The sequence below is a fragment of the Rattus rattus genome, chromosome 8, assembly GCF_011064425.1.
Source record: "Rattus rattus isolate New Zealand chromosome 8, Rrattus_CSIRO_v1, whole genome shotgun sequence".
NCBI classification, from domain to species: Eukaryota; Metazoa; Chordata; class Mammalia; order Rodentia; family Muridae; genus Rattus; species Rattus rattus.
Genome location: NC_046161.1, coordinates 60,843,315 through 60,869,028, shown reverse-complemented (window position 1 = coordinate 60,869,028; position 25,714 = coordinate 60,843,315). Strand labels below are relative to the sequence as shown.

General features: G+C 44.4%; 1 protein-coding gene across 1 annotated transcript in view; it reads right to left on the bottom strand.

Moving 5' to 3' along the window:
* Window positions 1–1,390: 1,390 nt before the first annotated feature.
* The window catches only part of Herc1 (HECT and RLD domain containing E3 ubiquitin protein ligase family member 1), a 183,683-nt gene continuing 159,359 nt past the window's right edge, over window positions 1,391–25,714 (bottom strand). The window contains exons 52-68 of the mRNA XM_032911483.1: window positions 25,602–25,667; window positions 25,305–25,430; window positions 24,288–24,426; window positions 22,751–22,932; window positions 21,862–22,017; window positions 20,765–20,887; window positions 19,662–19,764; window positions 17,466–17,635; window positions 15,616–15,754; window positions 12,764–12,933; window positions 11,521–11,690; window positions 11,119–11,284; window positions 10,032–10,108; window positions 8,436–8,688; window positions 7,793–7,945; window positions 5,371–5,676; window positions 1,391–2,030 (exon numbers count right to left, since the gene is read on the bottom strand). Coding sequence (XP_032767374.1) covers window positions 1,845–2,030; window positions 5,371–5,676; window positions 7,793–7,945; window positions 8,436–8,688; window positions 10,032–10,108; window positions 11,119–11,284; window positions 11,521–11,690; window positions 12,764–12,933; window positions 15,616–15,754; window positions 17,466–17,635; window positions 19,662–19,764; window positions 20,765–20,887; window positions 21,862–22,017; window positions 22,751–22,932; window positions 24,288–24,426; window positions 25,305–25,430; window positions 25,602–25,667 — 2,685 coding nt within the window. The 3' untranslated portion in view covers window positions 1,391–1,844. The remainder of the gene's footprint in view (window positions 2,031–5,370; window positions 5,677–7,792; window positions 7,946–8,435; window positions 8,689–10,031; window positions 10,109–11,118; window positions 11,285–11,520; window positions 11,691–12,763; window positions 12,934–15,615; window positions 15,755–17,465; window positions 17,636–19,661; window positions 19,765–20,764; window positions 20,888–21,861; window positions 22,018–22,750; window positions 22,933–24,287; window positions 24,427–25,304; window positions 25,431–25,601; window positions 25,668–25,714) is intronic.

Here is a 25,714-nt window from a genome sequence, read left to right as displayed (position 1 = left end):
CTTACCTAGGAAGCGCAAGGCCCTGGGTTCGGTCCCCAGCTCCGAAAAAAAAAACCAAAAAAAAAAAAAAAAAGAATCAAGAGGAGGAAAACAAACACAAACAAAAAACCAGAAAGCAAACAGGCAGGTTTCTAGCCAAGAGGCAGCATGGTGTAAAAGTCCATCTGCATCTCTGCAGACCTGAGACAGTGGTTAGGTTCATCTTGCACCATCCTGCTAGAGGCTCCCACACTCTCCAGGCAGAACAAATTTGGTGTCAAAGGCCGGAATCCATAGGTTTAAGGCATTATTTTCAGTTATAATAAATTGAGACCTGCAGAAGCTACACTCTCAGCTCAGGAAGAGGGAAAGCAGAGCCCAGAGGAGTCAAAGGGACCACAATCTCATTCACATGGAGCCTTATTCTCTGAGTGAAACTCTCCTGGCCCAGAGGCCCAAGAGGGGCCTTTCTATTTCAAGCCCAGACTTAAAAGCATGTCTTTATCTCGAAGCCCCTGGCATCCTCCAGGAACTTGAATCTTTCTTTAGTGTCCAATTCCATACAAAAACTTCAATAAAATGATGCCTGAATTCTCAGCGTTATCAGGGATTTTCACTCAGATTCCAAAAGACAAACACCTGCCTTTCCACTGATAAATTCTAGCACTTGCCTTCCTGTTTCTCTGCCTGCTACCTTATTTGAGCAGGCTGTCAGCAATAGCCTTTCCCTTGCGTCCACAGGAGGCATCCTGTGACACAGATTAGGTGGGAGGGAAAGACAGGCTGCCCACTGATCTCCAACTCTTTCTGGTACCCTGCAGCAGGAGCCTCACATCCAGCGGGCTCCTCTCCCCGCAGCATCCTCTGCTGACGTTCTTGCACAGATGAGCAACTCCCAATGACCACAAGGGCTGGGTTTCCAAATGGGGCTCTTTCTCAGGCCCTCATCCACACACTAACCCTTACATGAATGTACATAGTCAGCCCCTCATCCACAGCCACTTACTGATGCGTGCTGAATCCCTGCACAGCAGTCCCTCTGGACCACTGTCCCTTTCGCTGCTCTTTGGTGCCATCATGGCTCACTGTCTTCTTTACCACATGGCACTGGCACAGAGGTGCTGCCTCACACTAGGTGTGCTGAGGCTTTGCAGGAGGAGGGGGGACGGCCAAAAGGCTCTGCTCTAGGGCGAGAGAACAAATCGAGAGAATCAGAATGCCAGAACAAAGGGAAGGAGGCACAAGAGCCCTGGTTTCTCCACATGGTCCTGTGGTCCTTGGTAGGTATCTTTTAGATGAACTATGTCCCCAGTTCTTGAATGGCCCGAAGAGCAAAGGGACACTGGCAGACAGGGCACATGTCTGCTTCGCTCCCAACCTGAGGCTCGCCTGGATCAACAGCAGCCCCCACTCTGATTCCTGAATCTGCTTTATTTCTCTGCATAAGGAACCCTGCACAGGCGAATCAAACTAAAACAAAATAAATATATGAATATCCATGTAAAACTGTCCTTTCTAATGAACAATTATACACAATGTACAATTTCATGTTCACTGGGTGGGCTTACAAAAATGTATCATTCTCAACTAAAAATGCACCAAAATGGCTCCATGCAAACTTACCCAAAGTGACCAAAAATACAGAGGAAAACCTGACCGAGCAGTTTGTTTCTGCTTTTTGTTTTGTACAATCACAGAAAAATAAAACCATCTAATTTCTTTGTTTCATTTGAAGTAACTAAACGTGGCCACTGCTTATGTCAGCTTATGTTCCTAAAGCATCTATGGAGTTACCACAAAAGTGTATCAACATCAAATCAGAGGTGAGCATTATTGAGGAAGGTGGGTGGCAGCACCCTCATCAGTCAGTAGTCGGTGTCAGAGCCCTCCGCATTGTCCACGTTTCTTGAGAGCATGTAGTTGTCCATGTCAATCGAACGGCAGTTGTTAATGGCATATCGCAGGCGCTCAGCCATGACCAGCTGGCTGGAATAGGGGGGCAGCCGCAGCTGGAAGAAGCAGGTCTGTGAGGTAGGCAGACTGTCATAAGGCTGTGGAGAGACAGACCGTGACCGTTAGTTACCAAGTGCACTGCCATCCCAGCGGGTATAGGGCTACTCACTGCCCGCACCCCCCACGCCCCCAGACGGTGAGAGCCTCCTTCTGTCTTCTGGCTGATTTGCATGGAAGCAGAGTGGGTCTTGGCAGAAAGTACACAGGGCCCACTGCCCTGGCCCCAGATACTTTTAGTCGGGTTGCATTCTCCTTCCCACTCCCTTCAATGGCCTATAATGGAAGGTGGCTAGCCCTGACCACTTGGGAGAACACTGCACAGACCTGGTGGAGAGTAAGAGTATGGTGAGAGCTCCCTCCTGTCCACCAAGGGGGCAAACCTGAAGTCATGCTGGAAATCCTGGCAATGAAAAGGAAAGGGGCTAGGGTGCTGTCCCCTCTCTATTGCAGTGTGGTCTGAAGCCCCTCACTGTTGCTTACAGCTGGTGAGGAAAAGCAGTGAAACCCAGGGTATGCACGTAACCAATCATCACTAGGAATGTGTTTAGAAAGCTGAGTTTTCGGGGTTTTTTGTTTTTGGGGACCCCCCTTTGTTTTTTATCCAGACAGGGTTTCTCTGAATAGCTCTGGCTGTCCTGGAATTTGCTCTGTAGACCAGACCTCAAACTCACAGAGATCCACCTTCCTCTGGTCTCCTGAGTGCTGGGATTAAAGGTGTATCCCAGAACCGCCTAGCTTGGAAAGATGGTTTTTAAAAATTTAATTCTAAAAAAGTCCCACCCCCTTTAAACACAGGGTCTCACTATATAACTCTGGAAGGCTTGGTATGCAGAACTATAAAGATGTATCTGCCTCTGCCTCCTAAGTACTGAGAATATGCTACCATGCTTGGCTTTAAAGAAGAATTTTAAAAGTACACAATTGAAAATGGCTTCTGTTAGAGGGCAGTTACATATATTTTCTCTGATCCTTCCTGCTGACAACCATTTTACAAATTGTGTGCAAGGACAGTAACGATATTATGCTTAATTTTTTAGACAGTGTGGTGGTTTGAAGATGCTTGGCCCAGGGAGAGGGGTGTGGCCTTGTTGGAGTGGGTGTGTCACTGCGGGTGTGAGTAGTGAGAGTCTTCTTTTTCTTTTTTCTTTTTCTTTTTTCCTTCGGAGCTGGGGACCGAACCCAGGGCCTTGCGCTTGCTAGGCAAGCGGTCTACCACTGGGGTCCCCAACCCCCAGTGAGAGTCTTCTAACCACGTGGGAGCCAGCATTCTGCGAGCAGCCTTCAGGTGAAGATGTAGAACTCACAGCTCCTCCTGCACCATGTCTGCCTGGATGCTGCCATGCTCCCACTTTGATGATGATGGACTGAGCCTCTGAACCTGTGAGCCAGCTCCAATTAAATGTCATCCTTAGAAGAGTTGCCTTGGTTGTGGTGTCTGTTCACAGCAGCAACACCCCAACTAATACAGACGGGGTCTGTTATGTAGCTCAGGCTGGCCCTAACTTGAACTCTTCTTAGGTATTAGGATCATAGTGTGTACCACAACTGGCTACATAGCATTTAATAGTAAAGGTCTCTCTTTGCAGTGTTGGGCTGCGAGTGTCAGGGAAGCACTCCTTACTGGTACATTCCAAGTCCCACCTTCCCTCCCTAGCTTGGCTTTCTTTGAATCAGAGCTCTTCCTCAGAGCTTCCTGAAAACCGCGCTGCATTTCAGTGGTGGCATCTGTATCAGGCTCCATGTGTGAAAGAGATGATGACAGATGGGCAGCAAAGCTGAGGACATCAGATTGCTCAGATGACCTAAATGTGCACCCTAAAGAAGTGATCTAAGAGCCATAAAGGAAGACACCCACAGTGGTCAGTTTACTGAGGCAGGAGATTAGTTGGAGATTAACTCCTGGGGTGACTGGGCAGCTTGGGGCACATTCAAAGCAAGGGTCATTTCCAGGACTAAACAGAAGGGAACTATCACCCCCTTCCCACCTCACTGTGCAACAATAAAGCAGACTGACAGCTTATAGTCTCTGGCTAGTCATGCAACAAATGTATGGAAAGGCTCTATTCATAGCATCCCAGAGCACAACAGTCCCAGTGAACCAAGGCCCTAGCCAGCCAAGAGCAGGGCTTCAGCTGGGGCTGCAGGAGGCAAAGCCCTGCCTACAGGAGCAGTTCTCACCCTGGGAGTCTCCGCCCCTTCTCGATCAAATGACCTTTGCACAGGGTTAGCATATCAGATATCCAGCATATAGATTTAGGATTCATAATGGTAGCAAAATCACAGTTATAAGGTAGTGACGAAATAATTTTATGGTCTGGGGTCACCACAACATGAAGAAGTGTGTTAAAGGGTCGCAGCGTTAAGTGAGTTGAGAAGCACTGGTTTACAGCAACTTCCAGGGGCAGCAAGAGACGGAAGAACACAGGGCAGACATTGAAACCGAGGAAAGTGCTGGCTGCAGTATCTCACTTTCCTTACCATTTCCTCATCAAGCACCATGCACCTGCTAGGAGGAGCGCCCACACGAGGAAGGGGAGGGGCTGTGGCTGAGTAAAGAGGACAGGGATACTCCAAAGTGTTGTGTCAGAGTGCAGAGGCCCAGAGGAAATCAGGCAGAAAGCACAGGAAAGAAGCCCAGAGGACTTCCTGTAAGAGACAACACTGGCACTGTTCTTCAAGGGCGATGCTTGCGAGGCACAGATGGAAAGAGCATGAAGGAGACTCACTGTGGCAGGGCTCCAAAGCAAAAGAACAGGTAGGTAGCTGGAGAGACAGGCAGAAGCCCATTATGACCAGAGCACAGAGGTGGGGGTGAAGCCTGACTGTGGAGAGGGCTAGCAGCTGTCCAGGATCCCTGAAAGGTCTGTAAGGATAGAGCCACAGCTAGAAAGAGGGCTCTGACTGCAATGTGTGCTTCAGATTCTAAGCATGTTTATTCCTGGGGCTCTGCAGCTAAGGCCTCTACCTGGTGCACTCCTCCTACGGCGGCAGACGCCTGCTGCCCACATCTCCAGGTTCCTGTACACCACGTGTGCACCAAACAAGATTGGACCCTGGCACACAAGTACACATGGAAAAGGCACAGGGCCTGAGAGGGAGGGGAAGCATGAGGCTCCCTTGCACTCAGACCTAACACCAGGCGAGCGGAGGGAAGGGTGCTGGTGGCAACACGCTTTCCACATCCACTCAGGCTCTTTTCTCTCCATAGCTAAGGGAAATTCAAGTTTTATGCTTTTTAGATTTGGACAATCTAAAAGCTAAGATCCGAATGGGCAGACCTTCTGGAGGTCTAAAGTTTGGTTTCCCTAGCAGGCAAGCAACAGAGAAGGAAAAAAAAAAAAAGTAAATTTTAAAAAGGAAGAAAAACTGCCTCCTTACCCTATCGACCTTCATGATTTGAAACCTCTGGGAAATGTCGGCGGTGTTGGCTGGCAGTCGGGAGCGCCCAGACACGAAGCGCATGAAGAGCACCCTCTCCTCGTTGGAAAACTCTTCCAGCGTGCGCCAGAGCCACTGCACCAGCTGGTGCTGCTCGTCCACCTCCCGGTAGCGTACCACCTTCTTCAGGACATCCACACAGATCTCGGGCAGCCCACACACCATCTGTTCCAGCTGTTTGGCCGTGAGGAGGGACAGCAATGGCACAGGGACAATCCAGGACATCCCTTCTCGAACTGCAGCCACCTGTGCCCATTAAAGATCGTTTGCTTTAACACACATGTGGTGTAGTAGACAGACACCCAACATGACCACAGGTTGTCCATTCTAGGCCTGAGGTCACATCCAGGGCCACCCTTGTCTGAGTCCTACCCTGCTCTGGGACTCTTACACTCCTAGTCTCAATTCAAAGTTAATATAGGAACCTTTCTTCTCTCCGCACAGAGGTTTTGTGCCTGGGCCTCTTCAGTGGCCACCCCCTACGTTTCTAGCACATGTAGCTGTGTGCTGTTAGAAGTGTGCCGTGTGGCTGGTCCGTTTCCTCATCCACACTAGCAGCTCCTGAGGACTGGTATGGCATAGCTGGCTATTCTTGTCAAAACTGTATCTATTGCAAAACAATTTTTGAAAAGCACAAAGAATGTACAATAGAAAGTCAATAAAGGTAAAAAAAATTAGTCAGAACATCTAGGACTCACCACTTACAATCAATTTAATTTTCTTGCATGAAAAATGAGGTAACTATTGTTCACCATGAGTAACGACCAGATGATCTGGGTGAGCCATATCACCCTGCTTCTCTTCCAAAGCACAGCAGAGGTGGGTAGCTGCAGAATGGAGGAAGCAGCTCCAGCCTCTGCCTCTGTGGTACAGTAGGGCAAGCCTATTTCAAACACTTCTCTCTAGGCCGACTTAAACCATCCCTGATAAGGAAAACTACAAGTCTGAGAACAGAAGCAGCACCCTAGGAAGGGCCCTAGTGCCCTGCTCTGATACATGAGTGTAACTGGTGCTCTGGTACTATGGCTGGGCCGAGGGACTGCCCATAGCATCCCTAAGGTGCTAAGGGGCATGTCCATGCCTCAGAGTGTCAAAACCAACCCGCCAAAGCCAGGAAAATAGAAAGCTGTTTGGAAGCAGTATGATGGACTGCTTTGAGGTAGCAAGAGGTGACTGGGGACAGTCACAAAGAACACTCAATTCTGTAAGATGAAGTGGAAGTGACAGCAAAGGGACAATTCACCTAGAGAGGAACAAGGACAGTGGACAGTCAGAGCTCAGAGGAATGGTCAGCAGAACCAGCCTGCGGTGAAGCTGGCTCTGGATCTTGGCCCTTTGGTAGGTATATTCTTATTTCTCTACATCCTGTGCTTCTGTGAGTGGCTGACAATAACCCTTATTTGCCAGAGCACCCAAGGGAAAAAACTGCACAGAGTGAGGCCCAGCTCTTAGCAGAACCACTACACTTTGAAGATTATCGACACTCATCAGAATGAGGATGGGTAGCTCAGTGGTATAACGCGTCTTGCAGGGCACAATTTTAATCTTCAGCATCTCTCTCTCCTCCTTCCATCATGAACTGGAGACAAACAAACCCTGAACTTTGGCCCTGTAAACACTGTCACTGACTGAACCTACCTTTGCCAAACTAAAGAAAACAATTTAATAACTGAACTTAGATATCCTCAAAGCCTGGATTCAGAGTTAAAAAGGACCCAATGTGATCTAAAAATAAAACACTGAAACTATTATTGATTTTATGGAAAGAACCAACTTTGGACTCATCAATTCCTAGGGTCATGTACTCTTCTCCCCATCATTAATTCAATGCTTATTCATGCTTCAGCACAGACCAAGGAGAACACAAATGAAAATGAAGATTCTCCTTAAGTGGATCTGAAGACACTGACCTAAATGTCCTTAGGCCACCACATCCACAATTATGAGACAAGGGAGTGACTTCAGAGTGCAGCAGGAGGGAAGGAGGGACGTACACTCCTGGCTGTGCCTGAGGGTCCACATCAGGAGCAGGAAAGGATCCCGTGAGGCTGTAAGACCGTGTTTAGGGCTCAGTGACCCAGCTGCTGTGGGCACTGTGTGGGGAAGCAGTTAGGAAATGTGGGCCAGATAGATATGTGAGGAGTGAGGAGACAGCCCCATACAACAACAGTCATTTGGAGCTGACTTAAGGATGTGGGTGGTAGGCGTGGCCTAAGAAGTCTCTAATAAGGTCTGAAACAGAGATGCAAGTGAATCCATGCATGGACAGCAAACAATGCCCAGACCTGGAAGTGATGCATGTGCTCTTATCTGGACAGATCAAAGCATCCAGGCCACCAGGCACCATGGTATTCCATCTTACCTGCCGGTCCATCTCATGAAGTCGATACTCAATGGCCCTCTCCACATACTCCTTCCTATTGGAAAATGTGAGTGGGATACTATTTCCTCCAGGGATTATGGGAACCATTTTACCATCGGCACTCTGGCCAACAAAAGAATCAAGAGGAATCATCTAAGTAAAGAAAAAGAAGAAATTTTATTACACGATAAAGAGGATAACAAAAGGCATGCATGTCTCATATACAAAACAATGAAGTCAAGGCTTTAGTTCTATAAACAAGGCAGGCCAGGCAGGTCTGACTGCTCAAGACCACGCTGACCCATTTGCTACAGGTAAAAAGAGGCATATTTTTGTCCCAAACCAGGTCTGCTGTGTTCTGGCTTCCTAGGCTTCCCTGTCCACTTGGTGCCCTGGTTGTCCACTGATGGGCAGAGAAGTTGTTCAAGTATAGGAAGCGGAAGTGGGGGCTGGGCTGGAGCTAGTGCTACACATCAGCAGCTTCCTGGGTCCCTAAGACTGAGGTGCCAGGGCAGCCTGGCCAGGCATGCCAGGGTCAGGCCAACAGAAAGAGGGAGACAACATCTAGCTCTACACAGAAAACTTCTGATCGGAGAACACAGGAAGTCAGCAGTTACAGAAGACTCCATGTGCCAGGGTTTACCTCATGGAAACTCTCTTCAGTAATGCCACTGTCTTCAATGTGAAGGATGCTGTTGAGGGTCTGCACATAAAGCAGATCCACTTCCTCCAGGTCCTCCAGGGTAAGTGGGACACAGCACAGCTGTTTCCACACCAGAGGGGCCAGGTGAAGGTCCAGAGGCTTCTTTGTACGAATGGCAACCCCCATTAAAATTCCTAAGAACTTAAACTGCATTAAATGTTCATCAAGACAGGCAGAGGGACTGAAGAGGAATCTGTGAAAGAGAAGTACATCTTTCAGCTAAAGGCTCCTCCCATTAGAAACAATCCCCACAGCTAGAGCGTTAGAGCAGATCTGCCCCTCTTTGGTTCATGGGCTGGAACTGTAAGCTGTACTGGCAGAACAAGCTCAAGTTCAGCCGTTAGTTACTCTAATCACACTTGAGAGTTCCCCAGCTACACAGGACTATCCTTTTGAACAGCACAGGGACAACATTCTGAATCAACACCCCCCCTCCCATATGTCTGTGTTTATACGAGTAAGATGGAGATCAAGAGCATGTGCATAGGTGTGCGTGAGAGAGAAAACACGTGTGTGTGTGCACGCGTGTGTGTGTGTGTGTGTGCGTGCGCACGTGCTTATTATGTGGTAGTTGATGAGTATGTAAAGGCCAGAGGAGGACGGTGAGTATCCTCCTCTACTGCTCTCCACCTTATATTCCTGAGACAAGTCTCACTATTACTGCTGGTTGAGCTGAAACTATGTAAACAAACCTGACTTCAGACTCACAGAGGTCAGCCTGCCTCTGCCTCCTGAGTGCTATGATTGAAGGTGTGAGCCCCAACACCTGTCTTCTACCTTATTTTTTGAGACTAAATCATTAAATATGAAGTTCGCCTGGTTTTGGCTAGGTTAGCCAGCCAGTGAGCTCTTAGAATCTGCCTATCTCAGTTCCAGGCACAAACAGCCATACCCAGGTTTTCTGTGCTGGGGATTAGAACTCAGGTCCTCTTGTTTTCAAGTGCTCTTACTGAGTCATCTCTGCAGCTTGTATTTTGTTCCTGTTTGTTAAGATGGAGTCTACAAAGCCACGCTAATATCAGATTCATGATCCTCTTATCTCTACTTCTCAGATGCTGGGGTTATGGGCATGTGCTCACACACCCAGCTATACTTTGAAAAACAGTAAGAGCAAGTAAATGGCCGACTGGCCTCCTGCTCAAGAATGCCCCACATTCTGAAATCATTTCACTTATAATTTCTAAGTCTTTAGAGCAAGATGAAAAAAAATTTAATTGCAAATACAAGGGCACGGGTGGATGGTGAACAACTAGTTTCCTGACACGGCATTCAGCGCAGCACCCTAATGAATCATGGTACAAGGAAGCTCCAAAGCCTGGAGAAACATAAGGCAGCCAAGGCTCATAAGCAACTCTGGGTTTCCTCTCCCCTCGGGATTATCATCAATCTGTCCCTCAGTACTAAGTGAGGATGGCAATGGCTGTCTTTCCATGACAGGGCTGGTGGGCTGGTAAAAGAGATTTAGTAGGGACCAAGGTATGAAGCACTGAGAACAGGAGACACTCATAAGGCGTTAGAGAAACATGCCTGTCTTACCTGTCTCTATTGTAACCGACTTCTGCAGTAGCATTGGGGGAGGGTATGAGAAGGTCAACTATACCAGTCTCAAGTTCCTGCAGAAAAAGTGTTTTGTTGAGAGGTGATCTCAAATGCATCAAGAGAACAAACTACATTAAAAATAATACTGGGAAGGGGATATCTTTAAAATTTAGAACATGGGGTTGGGGATTTAGCTTAGTGGTAGAGCGCTTGTCGGTCCCCAGCTCTGAAAAAAAGAAAAGAAAAAAAAAAAAAGAATTTAGAACGCTATACTTCAGTGACTTCTACGTGTAGTTATTTTTGTGATTTCAGGTTAAAGTGAAGTATGAAGTCCTGCGTCCGTGTAAGAAACCTGAAGCATGAAGAGCCAGAGGCGAGGACACTAGTGAGCGGCTGGGCAGCTCTGTACAGGGCGGAGGCTATGTACAGCGTGTGCTCAAACTCCACACTGACTCAGCAGTGTTTATCAGACAAAGCAGAAGGAACAAAACCAATCTCCAAGCATCTGCCAGTGTGGCTTCTAAAATCAGAAACAGTCCAAACTTTTTAAAAAAAGCTTTAATTTCAAAAAATGTATTGACTTGTATGGGTATTCTGTCTGCAGTTTGTCTGTGCACTGCATATGAGCAGTATCCTTGAAAACCAGATGAGGGCATAGAATCCTCTGAGCTGAGAGTAGGTGCTGAGAAGCTAATCTGGGTACTCTGGGAGAGCACCAAGTGCTTCTAATCACTGTGGCATCTCTCCAGCCCAGTTTAAACTCTTCAACACTCATTTTTCTATTCTTCTGGAGCCTGGTGGATCCACTGTGCTCTAGAGTACACAGTGGTCCTTCATCTGTCTCCTCCATGAGTGTGTTCATGTTTCTTCTAGTGCAGCATAATTAACAACAATCAGTGCCACCTAAGTCGCTGATCTTGATGTGCTAAGCTACCTCCACAGAACACTTCCCACACTCACTACGATTCACTCCATAGCACTAGTAGAATAACTACAAGACTCAGAGATGTTCCATGCTATACGGACAAGGACTGGCAGCAGTCAACACCATTCAGAGCTCAGTAGGGACCCCACATGCAGGTACCTGGCACATCTCTGTGATAGTGTCATCAAACACTCCTCCAGCATCATCAGCTCCTTCTCCAACCAGTTTAACCTTCCATGCTCGGGAGGGTAGACGGAGGTCTGATGCATTTAGCTTTACCACTTGTCTTGCTATTTGAACAAAGATGGGTTTACACTTCCGTCCTCTAAAAAAAAGAAAAAGGAAAACTACCACCACCAACAAAAAACATGAGGAGTAGTATTACACAGCTCTTCATCTCCACAGATCACCATAAAGATCGTTGGTGACATTTTCCTATCAGTGAACAGACATGGGGACCAGTGTGAGTGCTGTCACTACCATTTATAAGGGTTCACAGAGATGGGGTAGCAGTAATATTCTAAACAATCCTAGCTAGTTAGTGAAACACACATGACCTACCTGGTTGATATTCTCTTCACGGTAATCTGAGGTCCATAGTTTTTGCCTTGAACCATGGTTTTCCCTATGGAGCGCACCATGGGGAGTGTGTAGACTCTTGGAGCTAACAGAGGCCGAAGCTGTCCCTGTACAATGCCCCATGTTCCAGCATTGTAATGAGATGTGCTGTTCTGTAGACAACATAAGGGGATCAAAGATGGCATAATACAAGATTTAAAAGAAATAGGATTTTAAGATATAATTTCTTTCTGAATCATCCTTTAAAAGCATAGAACTGAATATCAGTTGCAATTAGTTAACTTAAAAAATACTGATAAAATGTGGTTACCATTTTTTTAAGTCCTAGAAAATACAGAAAAAGGAGAAATACAGACATGGCATCCCACCAACCATAATCCATCCACACAGAGATAGTCCCACCAATAGCATTTGTGCTTTTCAGTTTGGTTGTGCACACACAAATTCTCAACACTGGGAAAATGAACTATTTAGATACTTCTCAGCTACTTTTCTCACATGGCTTTGTATCAGACATTTCTCAATTAATTAGAGCCAGCTTACTGACAGTCTAGCACAACAGAGCATTCCCTTGCCTGTCTGATACCTGCTTCTAAAAGAGATGTCAAATCTATTTCTACCTGTCATAAATGGTGATCCAAAGGTTCTGACAGAGAGTTTTATAAATGGGTACACATTTTGGCAGACATGCTTACTTATCCAATAACCACTTTCTTCTTAAATGTGGGACTGTTCTATAAAAGCAGACAAAACAGCTCGATTTCCTTCATCTCCCAAGCTTCCCTTTACTAGATTGAGAATGCTGCTTTGTGGGGAGAAAGATGTCTCTTAAATGTCTCAGCTGACTTGATTCTTTAGCACCCTATGACATCACTGGCACTGTGAACTTATTTTCCCCCTTCCTTTTTCCAGGACTCGGGATGGGCTCCAGGTGCCTTGTGTAGGCTAGGAAACTCCTTTCCATCTGGCCACATGCCATCCACTTAACATCATGTATCACACTGGGCAGGAGCTAGGACATGCTCAGTCACCCATGCTTCCTCCAGTTCTGAACAAAGCAAAACGCTTTCTGTTCACATGTTCCCAAATCAGCAATAAAATGGAATTACAACTGGTGGCCTCTCCTTAACACAAAGAGCATAACACATTAGCCATGAGAGAATGTTTTAAAAGCTCTGGGACCTGGCGGGTACGTCATGGGTACCACTGAAGGCCAGCACTGTACCTGGTTGTTGGGGCTGAGATTCAGCAGCCGCCACGATGAGTACATGAGGTCAGAGAAGTGGTAAAGCAGCCGGAGCCTGGCTCGCACAGTGTGAATGCTCACTTCTCTCAGTGCCCCATATTGTGGGGGCACTGCGTCAGGCAGGCCCAACTGGAGAGGCACTGACACACCTGCCCAAAGCACAGAAGCACTTGTCAAGGGAAATGTAATGCTTCAATTCTGAGTATTTGAAAACTTTAACAGAGAACATAAGATAGCAATCAATGGATACCCAATCCAACCACTTACAGTTCATACCTTTTTTTTTTCTTTTCTTTTCTTTTCTTTTTTTCGGAGCTGGGGACCGAACCCAGGGCCTTGCGCTCGCTAGGCAAGCGCTCTACCGCTGAGCTAAATCCCCAACCCCGTTCATACCTTTTTTAAAGTTAATTTATTTTATATATGTGAATACACTGTCAGATACGTCAGAAGAGGGCATTGAATCCCATTACAGATGGTTGTGAGCCACCATGTGGTTGCTGGGAATTGAACTCAGGACCTTTGGAAGAGTAGTCCGTGTTCTTAACTGCTGAGCCATCACTCTAGCCCCTATGGTTTATACTTAATATTTTGCTATATACACTGTTCTATATAGATACATATCTCTCTACCCATTAATTCATCTTTTTGTTTTTATTTTTTGGATGATTTAGTACTTGTGATAGTTTGAATGAGAAAGACCCCAAAAGGCTCACAGATTTGAATATTTGGTCACCAGGGAGTGGCACTATTTGAAAGGGTTAGTAGGTATGGTCTTGTTGGCTTTGAGGTTTTACAAAGCCCATTCCAAGCACAGAGTTTCTCTCTCTGCTGCCTGTGGATCCAGATGTAGAACTCTCATCTACTCCCTCCAATACCATGTCTGCCTGTGTGCTACTACTATAATGAATTAAACCTCTGAAATTATAAGTCAGCCACAATTAAATGTTCTCTTTTATAAAAGGTGCCATGATCATGGTATCTTTTCATATCAATAAAACACCGACTAGTTTCTACATAGAGTACTACTCTTTAAAAGAGTGAATATCATAAGCCTAGCAATGGTACTGTAGGCCTGTAACTCCTGCAGAAGTTCAAGACCATCCTCAGCTACATGTTAAGTTAACGGTTAGCCTGGATTACATGTTAAGTTAAAGGCTAGCCTGGATTACATGAGACCATCCTAAAAATCCAAAACAATGAAACAAAACAAATACAGACAAAATTAAAACAAAACAAAATAGCCCCCCCCCAAACAAACAAACACAACCCCCCAGGAAACCTGGTCTTTCCTCCTTTAATATTTCTGTTTGAAAGAAAGAGACAAAAACAGTTAGGGCAGGGGCCAGATTCTTCCTTTCCTATCCAATAATTGTCAATCTCATATTAATGCATGATGCAAATGAGACCAGTATTCATCTCCTTCATGACAATCGGTCCTTAAGAAAAAATATCTCTGAGGAGTCTTCTTCAAGGACTTGCTGTGAAGTAGGGAGGTAAGAAAAATGGAAGGGACCTCTAAGCACTCGGTCACACATGGCTTCAGAAATTCTAGGACCTTAGACCCCAAAGGCTAGCAAGTAGAAGAAGAGGGCTTGGACAAGCAGTAACACAAACTATGACTAAGGGAAACGAAAGACAGAGCCAATCACAGGACCTTACTAAAGGAGACAATTATGCACATGTGTATGCATGTATGTGTAAGAGGTCAGGCCTCAGGATGACCATCCACCTTGTTTGTGGAGACAAGGTCTTCTTCCATTGGCCTGGAGCTTGTTCATCAGGCTAGGCTGGCTGGCCAGTGAGCCCAGAGTTTGCCTGTCTCTGCTTCCTCAGCACTGGGATTACAAATGTGTGCAACACTATTGGCTTTTTTGTGGATGTTTGGACTCAAATACTGGTCCTTATGCTTGTGTGGTAAGTATTTTGCTGGCTAAGCTCTCTTGTCAGCCCTGCCTTATATTTTCAGGTCTTTTTTTTTAAAAATGACTTTAATGATTTTGTAATATTTAAAAAAATTTAAAACTAGAAGCAGCCACTATTTATATTCTATGATGGAATAAAATGGTAGTAACTAGACTTGTACTGAGTCACTGAATAAACATTTGTTTTAAATGGCTACTGGAGTGAGGAATATGACACCTCAGAGCTTTTATTTTATTTCATTAGTTTTTCAACATAGGGTTTTCCTGTGTAGTCATGGCTGAACTAGAACTTGCTCTGTAGACCTTGGCTCTGCCTCCTGAGTGCTGGGATTACAGATGTGAAGCACCTCACCCAGCATTCCTCAGTATCTCTGCAGTAGTAAGCCTTATAAAGCAACTGTTACCTTTTTGTTGGTGGTTTTTGAGACAGGGTTTTCCTACCAGCACTAGCTGTCTTGGAACTTTCTATGTAGATGAGGCTGGGCTGGAATTCAGATAGATCCCTTTGCCTCTGCTTCCTAAGTGCTGGGATTAAAGGTGGACCACCATGGCCAGTTTGATTTGTTATCTTTTTATCTATACAAGTATATTTATACTTATCTATATAAGTATATGTACACTTAGTAGATGATCTAACTTAATTAATTTTTGTTTGTCTAAAAAACATGCTGATTTCTTTGGGGACTGGAAAGAGAGAAAGAGAGCGGGCATGAAGCTTGGCTACACACTGAGTACTGCAGAAGAAATGTCTGATATGAAATATTTATGGTGCTTGTAGCAGAAAGAGTATTCCAGAAGTCTTGACGGTTTTTAGACATTCTGAATACAGTCAGACCCGCAGGCAGACAGTGCATCACGGTACTGAAGGCAGAAGAGCATCTGGAAGAGTACAAATGGTCTGTCCCCCACCTGGTGCTCTTGGTGGGACAGGTGGGGCTGTCCACGCAGCACTGTGGCAACGGCCAGCTGAAATCTGACGGATGTTCTTCCCCTGTAGAACTGTTACCAGGGTTGGTTCTCGAACGTGGTTGGTGTGGCCTAGGCCAAGCTAAGAATAAAAAAATCAAATGCACAGAGATTGAAGAAGCAGAAGGCGAGCCAATAAAATCTATTAACATTTGTGTCATGCACCAACATCAATAATGAATAAATTCTGATTTCTCTATCACAGTAGTCCTTGTAAGTTTATACTGTCTCCTGAAAGAAAGGGGCAACAGGATTAATCTTAACTACTGGTCAAACTCTTATATTTTTGGTTGTGAGCCTAGCCTTTAACAGCTGAGCCATCTCTCCCCAAAAGCTCGAATTACCCAAGATACAATCCTCAGATCACATGAAGCTCAAGAAGAAGGACAACCAAAGTGCAGATGCTTCAGTCTTTCTTAGAAGAGGGAACAAAAATATTCATAGGAGGAAATATGGAGACAAAGTTTGGAGCAGAAACTAAAGGAAAGGTCATTCAGAGACTGCCTACCTGGGGATCAGCCCATATACAGCCACCAAACTCAGACAATATTGTTGATGCCAAGAAGTGCATGCTGACAGGATCCTGATATAGCTGTCTCCTGAGAGGCTCTGCCAGAGCATGACAAATACAGAGGCAGATGCTCCCAACCAACCATTGGATTGAGAACGGGTCCTCATTGGAGGAGTTAGAGAAAGGACTGAAGGAGCTGAGGGGTTTGCAACCCTGTAAGAACAACAATACCAACCAACCAGAGTTCCCAGGGACTAAACCACCGTCCAAAGAGTACACATGGACAGACCCGTGGCTCCAGCTGCATATGTAGCAGAGGATGGCCTTGTTGGGCACCAATGGGAGGAGAAGCCCTTGGTCCTGCCAAGGCTCAACCCCCAAGTATAGGGGAATATCAGGGCGGGGAGGCAGGAAGGGGTGGGTGAATAGGTGGGGGAACACACTTACAGAAGCAGGGGGAGGGGGATTGGATAGGGAGTTTATGGACAGGAAACTGGTAAAGGGGATAACATTTGAAATGTAAATAAAAAAATATCCAGTAAAAAAAACTGGTCACACTCTTGGATTCTTGGAAGGGGTATTTTGGGAAGGGTAGGAGTTCTTATTAAGTGGGGGGGGAAAAAAAAGGGCTCTCCAGAGCTCTTACTTAAAACACACTGGTTTCTGATAACAACAGACAGATATAAAATATACATGGACTCCAATTTTCTGTTCTTAGCAGCAGCAGCAGCAGCAGCAGCAGCAGCAGCAGCAGCAGCAGCAGCAGCAGCAGCAAGGTGTTCAACATCAAGGAAGATCTTGTTAAAACCTAACCTGGAATTCCCCAAGCTTCTTTGTCATTAATTCTCCTTTCATCAAAATTACTGCAACCACAACTTCCTGGTCTGCTAATGCAGTTATGAGGAGACTGTAAGTGCTCACTAAGGCTACTGCGGATAACAGACCTTGAGCAACAGGATCTCTGATTCTGTGGGCAATCAGATTTGAGATTATGGGAGGAGGCGAGGAAGGCTCTGCTGGTGCTTGAAAACCACTGTAGAAGCATCAATCTCAGGCATCTCCTATCAAAGTCTCTCTTCACACACAGATAGACAGAAGGACTAAGTGCAGCAACCTGATGTCTTTTCACATTCTCTTTCCCTTCATTCCTGCCCTTACTTCTGTGACTCCAGGAGATGACAATATTTCTTGCACAAGCAAAGGAATTATAAAATACAAAGATATTCTTACAAATAAACGTCAGATTTCTAGAGTATGCAAAAGCAGCAAATATGACATTTACCTGCCCTTCTGAATTGCTACCCCAGGCATAAACATCTCCAGTTGATGCCAAAGCAAGTGTGTGTTCAGCTCCAACTGCCACATCTTCAATGACCACGCCAGCCAGGACAGGGATTTGCTGGGGTCGATTGTGATTACGAGCACGCCCCTCAGGCAAGCCTATCAATCGGTCTGAAGGACAGCAAGGGGAAGTGTTATGAAGTTTGTGTTTTGTAAGAGACCATTAACTTTTTGCATTAGAATGACAATCATGTATATAGCGTGGTGCAAAAACTGCTATTCCAGCAAAATACACCAGGTTTTAGGTAACAAGTCTGAGGCTATCCCTGTATGAAATGTTAATCTTTTTATTTATAGAGAAAATTAAAACTAAAGTCTGTAAGCCAAGCCACGAGGCTTTTCAATATGCTCATACTGAAAGGACTGATACACGTTCAACAAGGCCTTCAAAGTTTCTTGTGTTCTTAAAAAAATGGCATTCAACCTATCTTAGCCTCAAATTTCTACCCCAACTCTCTCTTTATCCCTGCTGCTCAATAACCTCCAGGCCCATTAGGCACGGCATCTGCCACCTGGCTTCCACTTTTACAGCTGCCCTAAAGCTTCTCCTTAAAACCATGAGTTGACTCCTGCCTGGTTGCTGCGGTGGTCTTTCAGATTCTGGCCACTGGGAATGACACATAATCATCTGGTAATATGGCCTGAGCTTCCCCAGTTCCCTGGAGACTCTTCACTATTCTTGCCAATATTCTATTCAAAATCTTCTGCCCCAACAGTCCCTAGAATTCTACTCTATTTTTCACTCTACAGGTTCTTTGGGATTCTTAAATCAATGAGTAAGTTCATCTGTTACCACCAGGTAAGTCACCAAATCCCCTCTGGAGTCCCAGATACAAACCCCAATAGCCTGCTGGATATCTCCATACAGAGAAGTCTAGAACAGAAGTCCCTATATGGCGGCTATGATTTGGACATAAAGCTTATGTGTTAATGCTATAGACCCAAACTGACAGTGCTACTGAGAGGATGCTACCTTCATCAATAGATCCTTCCACAGCTCAGTGGTTACTAAGAGGTGGGACCTGGTCAGAAGAAGTAGCAATTGGGAGGCATATCGTTCTTTTCTAATATTTATTCATTTAAAATATTTATTTTCATTTTATGTACATGTTTGAGTGCCTGCACCCAATATGCCTAGTGCCCATGGAGACTAGAGGCATGTGTTGAATCCCCTGGAATCAGAGTTAGAGATGGTTGTGAACCACATGGTGTGCATGCTTGGAACCAAAGCCAAGCCATCTGTAAAAGCACCACGTGCTAGTAACCACTGAATCATCTTTCCAGCCCTTTATTTATTTGTTGCTGCCTCGTCTTCTCCCCCTTCTCTTCTTATGTGTGCACACATATAAGCCATACTACATATGTTTAAGGTTAGAATTTTTCCTTTTTCCACATGTGAATTCTGCAATGGAACTCACAGGTCTCATGCTTGGCAGCAAGTGTCTTTATACATGAAGCCATCTTGCCAGCCTGGAGGCACATATTTGAAGGTTCTACCTTGTCTTCAACCCTTTTCCCTTTCTTTACTTCATATCTACCACAAGGTGACTAGCTTTGTTCAGACATTCTCTTCTCCCAAGAGAATCTGTTTCTTCATAAACCCAGGAGCAATGGACCATAAAACTACACATTGCCCCTTCTGCATCCATGAAACAACTACACACACAGATTTTTCTGCATCCATGGAACAGAACCTTTCTTCCATTATGCCAGCAATTTTTCATTGCTAAAGAAAAAGCAAACTCACACAATGACTACACCAAGCTCCTTCTCTCGTGAGCCAGCTCATTTCTTACTGGGAGGTCTTAGTGCTCTCCCAAGGTAGAAACTCTAGTCACCGTTTACTTCATCTCTTGCACCACCCTCACACAACTCTCAGTCTCTACAGCCTGACAGCAGCAGAAAGGAGGAGGCAGAGTTCTTGTGATTGTTTCTTTCAGCAAGTGTGAAGGCTCTCACTTGGGATTTAATGGAGGGGAGCTTGTCCTTGAAAACGAACTCATCAAATAGGAGCAGAGAGTAGCAATGAACAAGGGTAACACTGTAGACACCACTCAGAACTCTCTATGAACCTAGAAGGCAAACAGTTTTATAATAAACATGTATAAAAAGTAATATAGGCTAGAAGATATCTTACCTTGACCAAAAGTATACACATGGCCATCTTTAGTCAAAGCCACAGAAAACTGAGTTCCACAAGCCACTTTTTTAATTCCAATTCCACAAAGGACATCAACTTTCTGTGAAATAAAAGTATAAAGTATGTGTTTGGAAGGAAAAAACAAATAAACATGCAAAAACCTCTTAAATTTCCTACTGACATTTATAACATCAAATCCTGTCTTCAATAAAAAGGCCAACTGTTACCCAATATGACTTGTTTTACCCAAATCACATTCCTAGAGATTTTTCTCTCCTACTGCTCTGGGTGGTTGTGTTCCAGAGACTGCAGAGGCTCAGGACCTCTGGCTCACGTCCTCGGGAACTTGTGAAGTGGAAGCATTCTACTGAGCAACAGAAACCAAAGAAAACCATAACCTTTAAAACAATATTTCGCGTTCTTGTGAGACCCCAGGCAGCTTCCTGTCAGCTTGCTTTCCTTTCAGCTTTCCCAGGCGGTAACAGCTGCCTGCCTTCTACACTCCCCACAAATGAAGTTGTCTGCTTTTCTGCACCCCTACTGAATAAAGCAACTGTTAACATGTCACTAACTATACATGATAGCAAACTGAAGTGGAAACAAAGTTATAAATCATGTCACGCTATTTAAATATGGAAGGAAAGCTGATGTAGCAAAGCTGCACAGGCTGTCTACAGACCCAAGAAACCTAAAATGTGAGTAACAGGGCCCTGTTAATTTTATAAGCACTCATTTCTTTTCTTTATGTTTTTGAAAGATGCACAATTCAATGGTAATATGCTGAAACAGCAGCTGCAGGCAGAGTTGTAAAACTCTGTCCTCCATAAGGACAGGGAGGTGCCTCTTTACGTGGGATATAGTCGTACAGCACTTAGTTCATCTGAAGAGACGGAGGCTTATTCCTGTGGGATGTTTACATCCACTTCACCTTTCTAAAAGTCAAGATCTAGAATGCTGGATATTTGAGAGTAAGCAACTGAAGGCCTTAAACCTTCATTATGAATTATAAAAATGTTTTAGCCAAAGTACTTCCAATGTAAAAGAGGTACAGTTATAAGCAAAACCTAATTTCTGTTGTATAAAAACTAAGAGTAACTGACCTGAGGAGAAGACTTTGCAGTCGAGTTTCCTAGGCCCAGTTTACCATAGTCTCCGTCTCCAAATGCCCACACCATGGAGCCATCTGCTGACACTGCCAAGGTGTGGTTCAGCCCACAGGCCACCTGTAGAAACACGGGTACTTAGTGAGCAGATCATCTGACCTGAGCACAAACTCTGTTTCCAGAACTCTTCCTTCTTCTCAACTGAAAAATTTCATGTGTTGTTTCCCAAGATCCTTATTGGTTTTGGTAACTGCTTCAAAAGTTAACCCAAACACATCAACTAGAATTCCCAAGACCCCTAAATAATTCTTTTCTTCAAAGTAAAATTCTTCAAGCATCTGTAGCTAAAAAAAGTAGAAAAGGCAGGAAAAAAGTACATATATCTCAGAAATACTCATTTACTACAGAGGCTGTCTCAGCGATGACATAGGGAAAGTCAAGAGATCTTACCCATTATTGAGAAACACTTTCAGTGTCTTTATGCAGACGGAAAAATCCAGCTATCCAACTTAACACTGACACACAGGAGCAACAAAAAGTTGCTGTGCTGTGTAAAGGCAGTGCTGTGCTGCTGTGCTGTGTAAAGGCAGTGCTGTGCTGCTGTGCTGTGTAAAGGCAGTGCTGTGCTGCTGTGCTGTGTAAAGGCAGTGCTGTGCTGCTGTGCTGTGTAAAGGCAGTGCTGTGCTGCTGCTACTGCTGCTGCTGCTGCTGCTGGCTTGCTTGAGATGTGGTGCTGATAAATCACCTGGGCTAAGCTTGAACTCTAGATCCGCCTGCTTTGGCCTTTCAAATGCTGGGATTACAGGTGTGTGCTACCACACCCAGATTTTAAAAAGACTTTATATAGCAAGTTGTTGGTAGTACTTTACGGGTGGTGTTTTTTAAACAGTCACATGTAAAAATTAGGGGCCAAAAAATGTGAATTTTTTTTCACATTGGGAAAAAGTCACGAAATTGTATGCCAAACAAAAGATACAGAGGTTACATGCAACTAGCAATCCTGGTCTTTCTGATTGATAGAAGAATATCTAAGTGGAAACAGAAAAGGTAAGAAATTACTATCAACTCAAACATTATATTGACTTATGCCATGCCTGTCCAATCTGATATCCCTCCAGTGCAGTCACTCTCTCTGGAAGTTTTTTGTTAGAGGTGTTTCCAAGACCCAGACGACCATAGTCACCATTCCCAAAGGTAAAGAGTTTGCCATCTGATGTTACCACTGCTGAATGCTTGAAGCCACAAGACATCTAGGGCAGAATCAAGGAGAAAAAAGTTTATAAGAAGACAGACTAGGAAAGAAGTCACTCACTTTTGATTATGAATCAGCTGACAAGGGAAGAACAGCCAGTCCCCCTGCTCACACAGCCTCCTAATCTGCCTAGCAGGCTCAGAAAAGCCAAGTAGACACTGGAATAACTGCCATCACTCTTTTGGCTGTGTCCACTGATGCAGACTGAAGGAAATAAATGAGTGGAAAATTTATAGTGAACTCTGCAGTGCTATGTGATTTTACAACATGACCTTAGATCACTAGCTGATCTAACAGACATGCACATCCCTTTGCAACAGAAAGGAAAAGGTTAAATGAAAAGAACCTAGTCCTATGGAGTTTTTCCCAAGAATATGCAGCATCCTATCCTGGACCAAGTCTGCTGGCTTGGAAAAGTTAAGTCCATTCTATGTTTTGTTTTTTTTTTTTGTTTTTTTTTTTTTTTGAGCTGAGGACCCAACCTAGGGCCTTGCGCTTGCTAGGCAAGCGCTCTACCACTGAGCTAAATCCCCAACCCCAAGTCCATTCTAGTATTAAAATCTATTTAATTTCTGAAAAGCTCAGTAATGAGCCTACATAACCAAAAGTTGAGGATCTCTTATTCTGCCCATGCGGTCTGTCTTTATACTACTCCTTCTGGCTAAACTTCAGAGTGCTACTAATGACACTGTATGTAGATCAAAGGCAAACTTAGGAATGCTGCGTCTGACCTGCACCACTTCTTCTCCTTGTAAGGCCTCAATCTGCCTTGGCCGCCGCTGTCTGTCACTGTTGCCATGGCCAAGTTTGCCATAGTCCCCATCTCCCCAGCTAAAGACTTCACCACTTTCTGTCAGGGCCATTGAGTGTCCATCTGAGCCACAGGAAGTCACTAGCTGGGTCACCACAAAGCCTAGAAGATAGCAGAAACACAAGGTCTCAAATGGTAAACTCTCATTCTTGCACCCGCTAGAGTATGGCCTAAAATTTGAAAAAAACATCAAAATGATACTGTAGAATATCAAACTTTTTAAAATTTTAAATAAAATTTATAGTCATAAACTTGCATATTTGAGAACAATCATGCAAAATGATGAAGACAAGGGAGGACATGAACAGCCATCACAGCTACCAAGACTGATATTCTAGCCACTCCTATAAATGCTTACTTAGGATGTCTCATTTTTCCTTTCACAGAGGTCTACTGGCAGACATTCCCATTTTCTACAGCAGCAGAGACTAAGTTGGAAAGTGGTGTAGTGGTCGTGCAAGGTTCCAGAGCTGGGGCTGAGAGAACAGGGGACCTCGTCTGTGTTCCGCCTTACACTGCAGCACGCTCCGACCCAGTTCTGCACCGATCTCCTGGGAACTTACTGGTAAGCCTTAGTAGAAGCATTTTCCTTCTATATTCTTCATGAACAAGCATGCTCGCCTTACAGCTTGTAGGCCAAATACATCTGAAGAGAGCTATGGATAATGTCATTCCACAGTGTTCAAAGGTGGAATATCCCTTATTGTGAGTTTTGGGATCCAAGAGATCCCATAGCAGTTTTTATTGCTTTCTCTTATATTTTTGGTTGTGAGCCTAGCCTTTAACGGCTGAGCCATCTCTCCAGCCCTTTTATTGCTTTCTCAAGTGACACAGAATTCTGTCAGATGCCCTTTAAACTCATTAGCACAGCTGGAGATTTTCATGTGAACTATTTTTTTAAAAATATTTATTTATTTTATGTCTAAGTACACTATAGCTGTCTTCTGACACACCAGAAGAAGGTATCAGAGCTCATTACAGCTGGTTGTGAGCCACCATGTGGTTGCTGGGATTTGAACTCAGGACCTCGGGAAGAGCAGTCAGTGCTCTTAACCACTGAGCCATCTGTCCAGCCCTGTGAACTATTTTTTATGTTAGTGAAATGCTTGTGCGTGCGTGCGCGCGCGCACACACACACACACACACACACACACACACACACACACACACACACACCCTACTACCTAATTAGAGTTTAACAATTTTTTAAAAATCTGTTTATAATTTTAAAACATTTGGTTTTCATTCGATCTCAAATACATATATGCTGCTGGATTCTAGCCTCCTACTTGTGAAATAGCTTAAAATGTGAAAATTAAGGATATATACATTATGTAACTAGAACCCATGCATAAGCAAACTCCATGGATTCTCTGAGTTGGGAAATGTTCCAGTGAATGCACACATTCCTACAGTCAGGTCAGTTTCTAACCTTTCTAAATTCAGGGCAGTCTCACCTTGTAGGGCTGAAATAACAGTCAGCACATGAAGGTCATCTGAATTTCCTTGCCCTAATCTGCCATAACTTCCTTCCCCACAGGCCAACACCGTGCCATTGGCCTGGATGACAAAGGTACAGTTCTGACCACATATAACCTAGTAGAAAACACAAAATTAAAAACATTATCCTTATTTGAGTCAGACATAATCAAGATATACTGTGTTTATGTGTAAAGTTATTTAAGACTAAACAAAAACATTACCACCCCATTACTCTTATTGTGTATCTCTAACATACAGACATTTTAGGTGATCCCATGCACCCGAGGATATCTCTACTCATTCTTTTTTTCCTTTGTACCAAAGCAGAAAAACTGGCCTACCTGAGGCTTCCCTATAACCTTTGATTACTATATTCTGATTACAATTAAGGAACATGAGTCCCATCTGACTGAAATAATTCAGAACCACAAGATGTCAGCTACCTGTGCACAGTTAAACAACAACATAGATAAGAGAAGAAAGGAAAGGATACAGAAACTAGTAAAGTCTGGTGGAGAAAGAGGCAGATGTCGGAGGGGACACACACAGGGAAGAACAGTGACCTGGGACAACTTTAGGTAGAAGAGAACACAAGTGAAATGAGTGGTTTCAAGGACAGTTTGGGAATTCAATACCACAACTATTGGACAAAGGGAGGGGTATTAATAAAGTCTGGCTCAAGATCCTAGGGAGATCATGGTTCCCCAAGAGCACAGAGATTAAGATTAGCCCAGCTTCCATAAATATACACTCATTGCCCTAATATACTGTGACAATACTTAGAAACAAGAAAATTTTAGAAACTTATTAATAAAATGTCAAGTACAATAAAATGTACTAGTAATGTTTTATTTGGAGGCCACATCTAAAATGAAGTTCTTTAATGACTGACCACAATAGACTACAAAACTGACAAGACTCAACTCCAAATAAGTTACTGACAGCAATCTGAATTCTCACACTTCTTCTCTGCTCTTCACTCTGCTAGTTACCTGTTGGGCTTGTGAGAATGAAGGCGCTGTCGCTGGTACCATTACATTTCTCCCAGCTTCTGCCAGCTGTCCGTGCCTGCCAGCACCCCATAAGTAGACATCACATTTACCTCCCAGGTGCCAGTCCTGAAAAACCCACAGCACCTCAAGTTAGGTTCGTCTAGTAGTTCAAACAAATACACACTGAGCACAAACGTGTGACAACCTCTCCAGAAGACAGAAGGACACAGAAACACACACATTTACAATCAAAAGACTGACTGAAACCTACCACAGAGTAAACTTATCCTTACTGACCTCAGGTCTGGAAGTTGCCCAGGACATAATTTGTTCATCCATGCCATTGATCCACTTGCTGTTATCCTGTAAGACAGAGCACACATCAGAAACAATGATGCTTTCTCAGAACT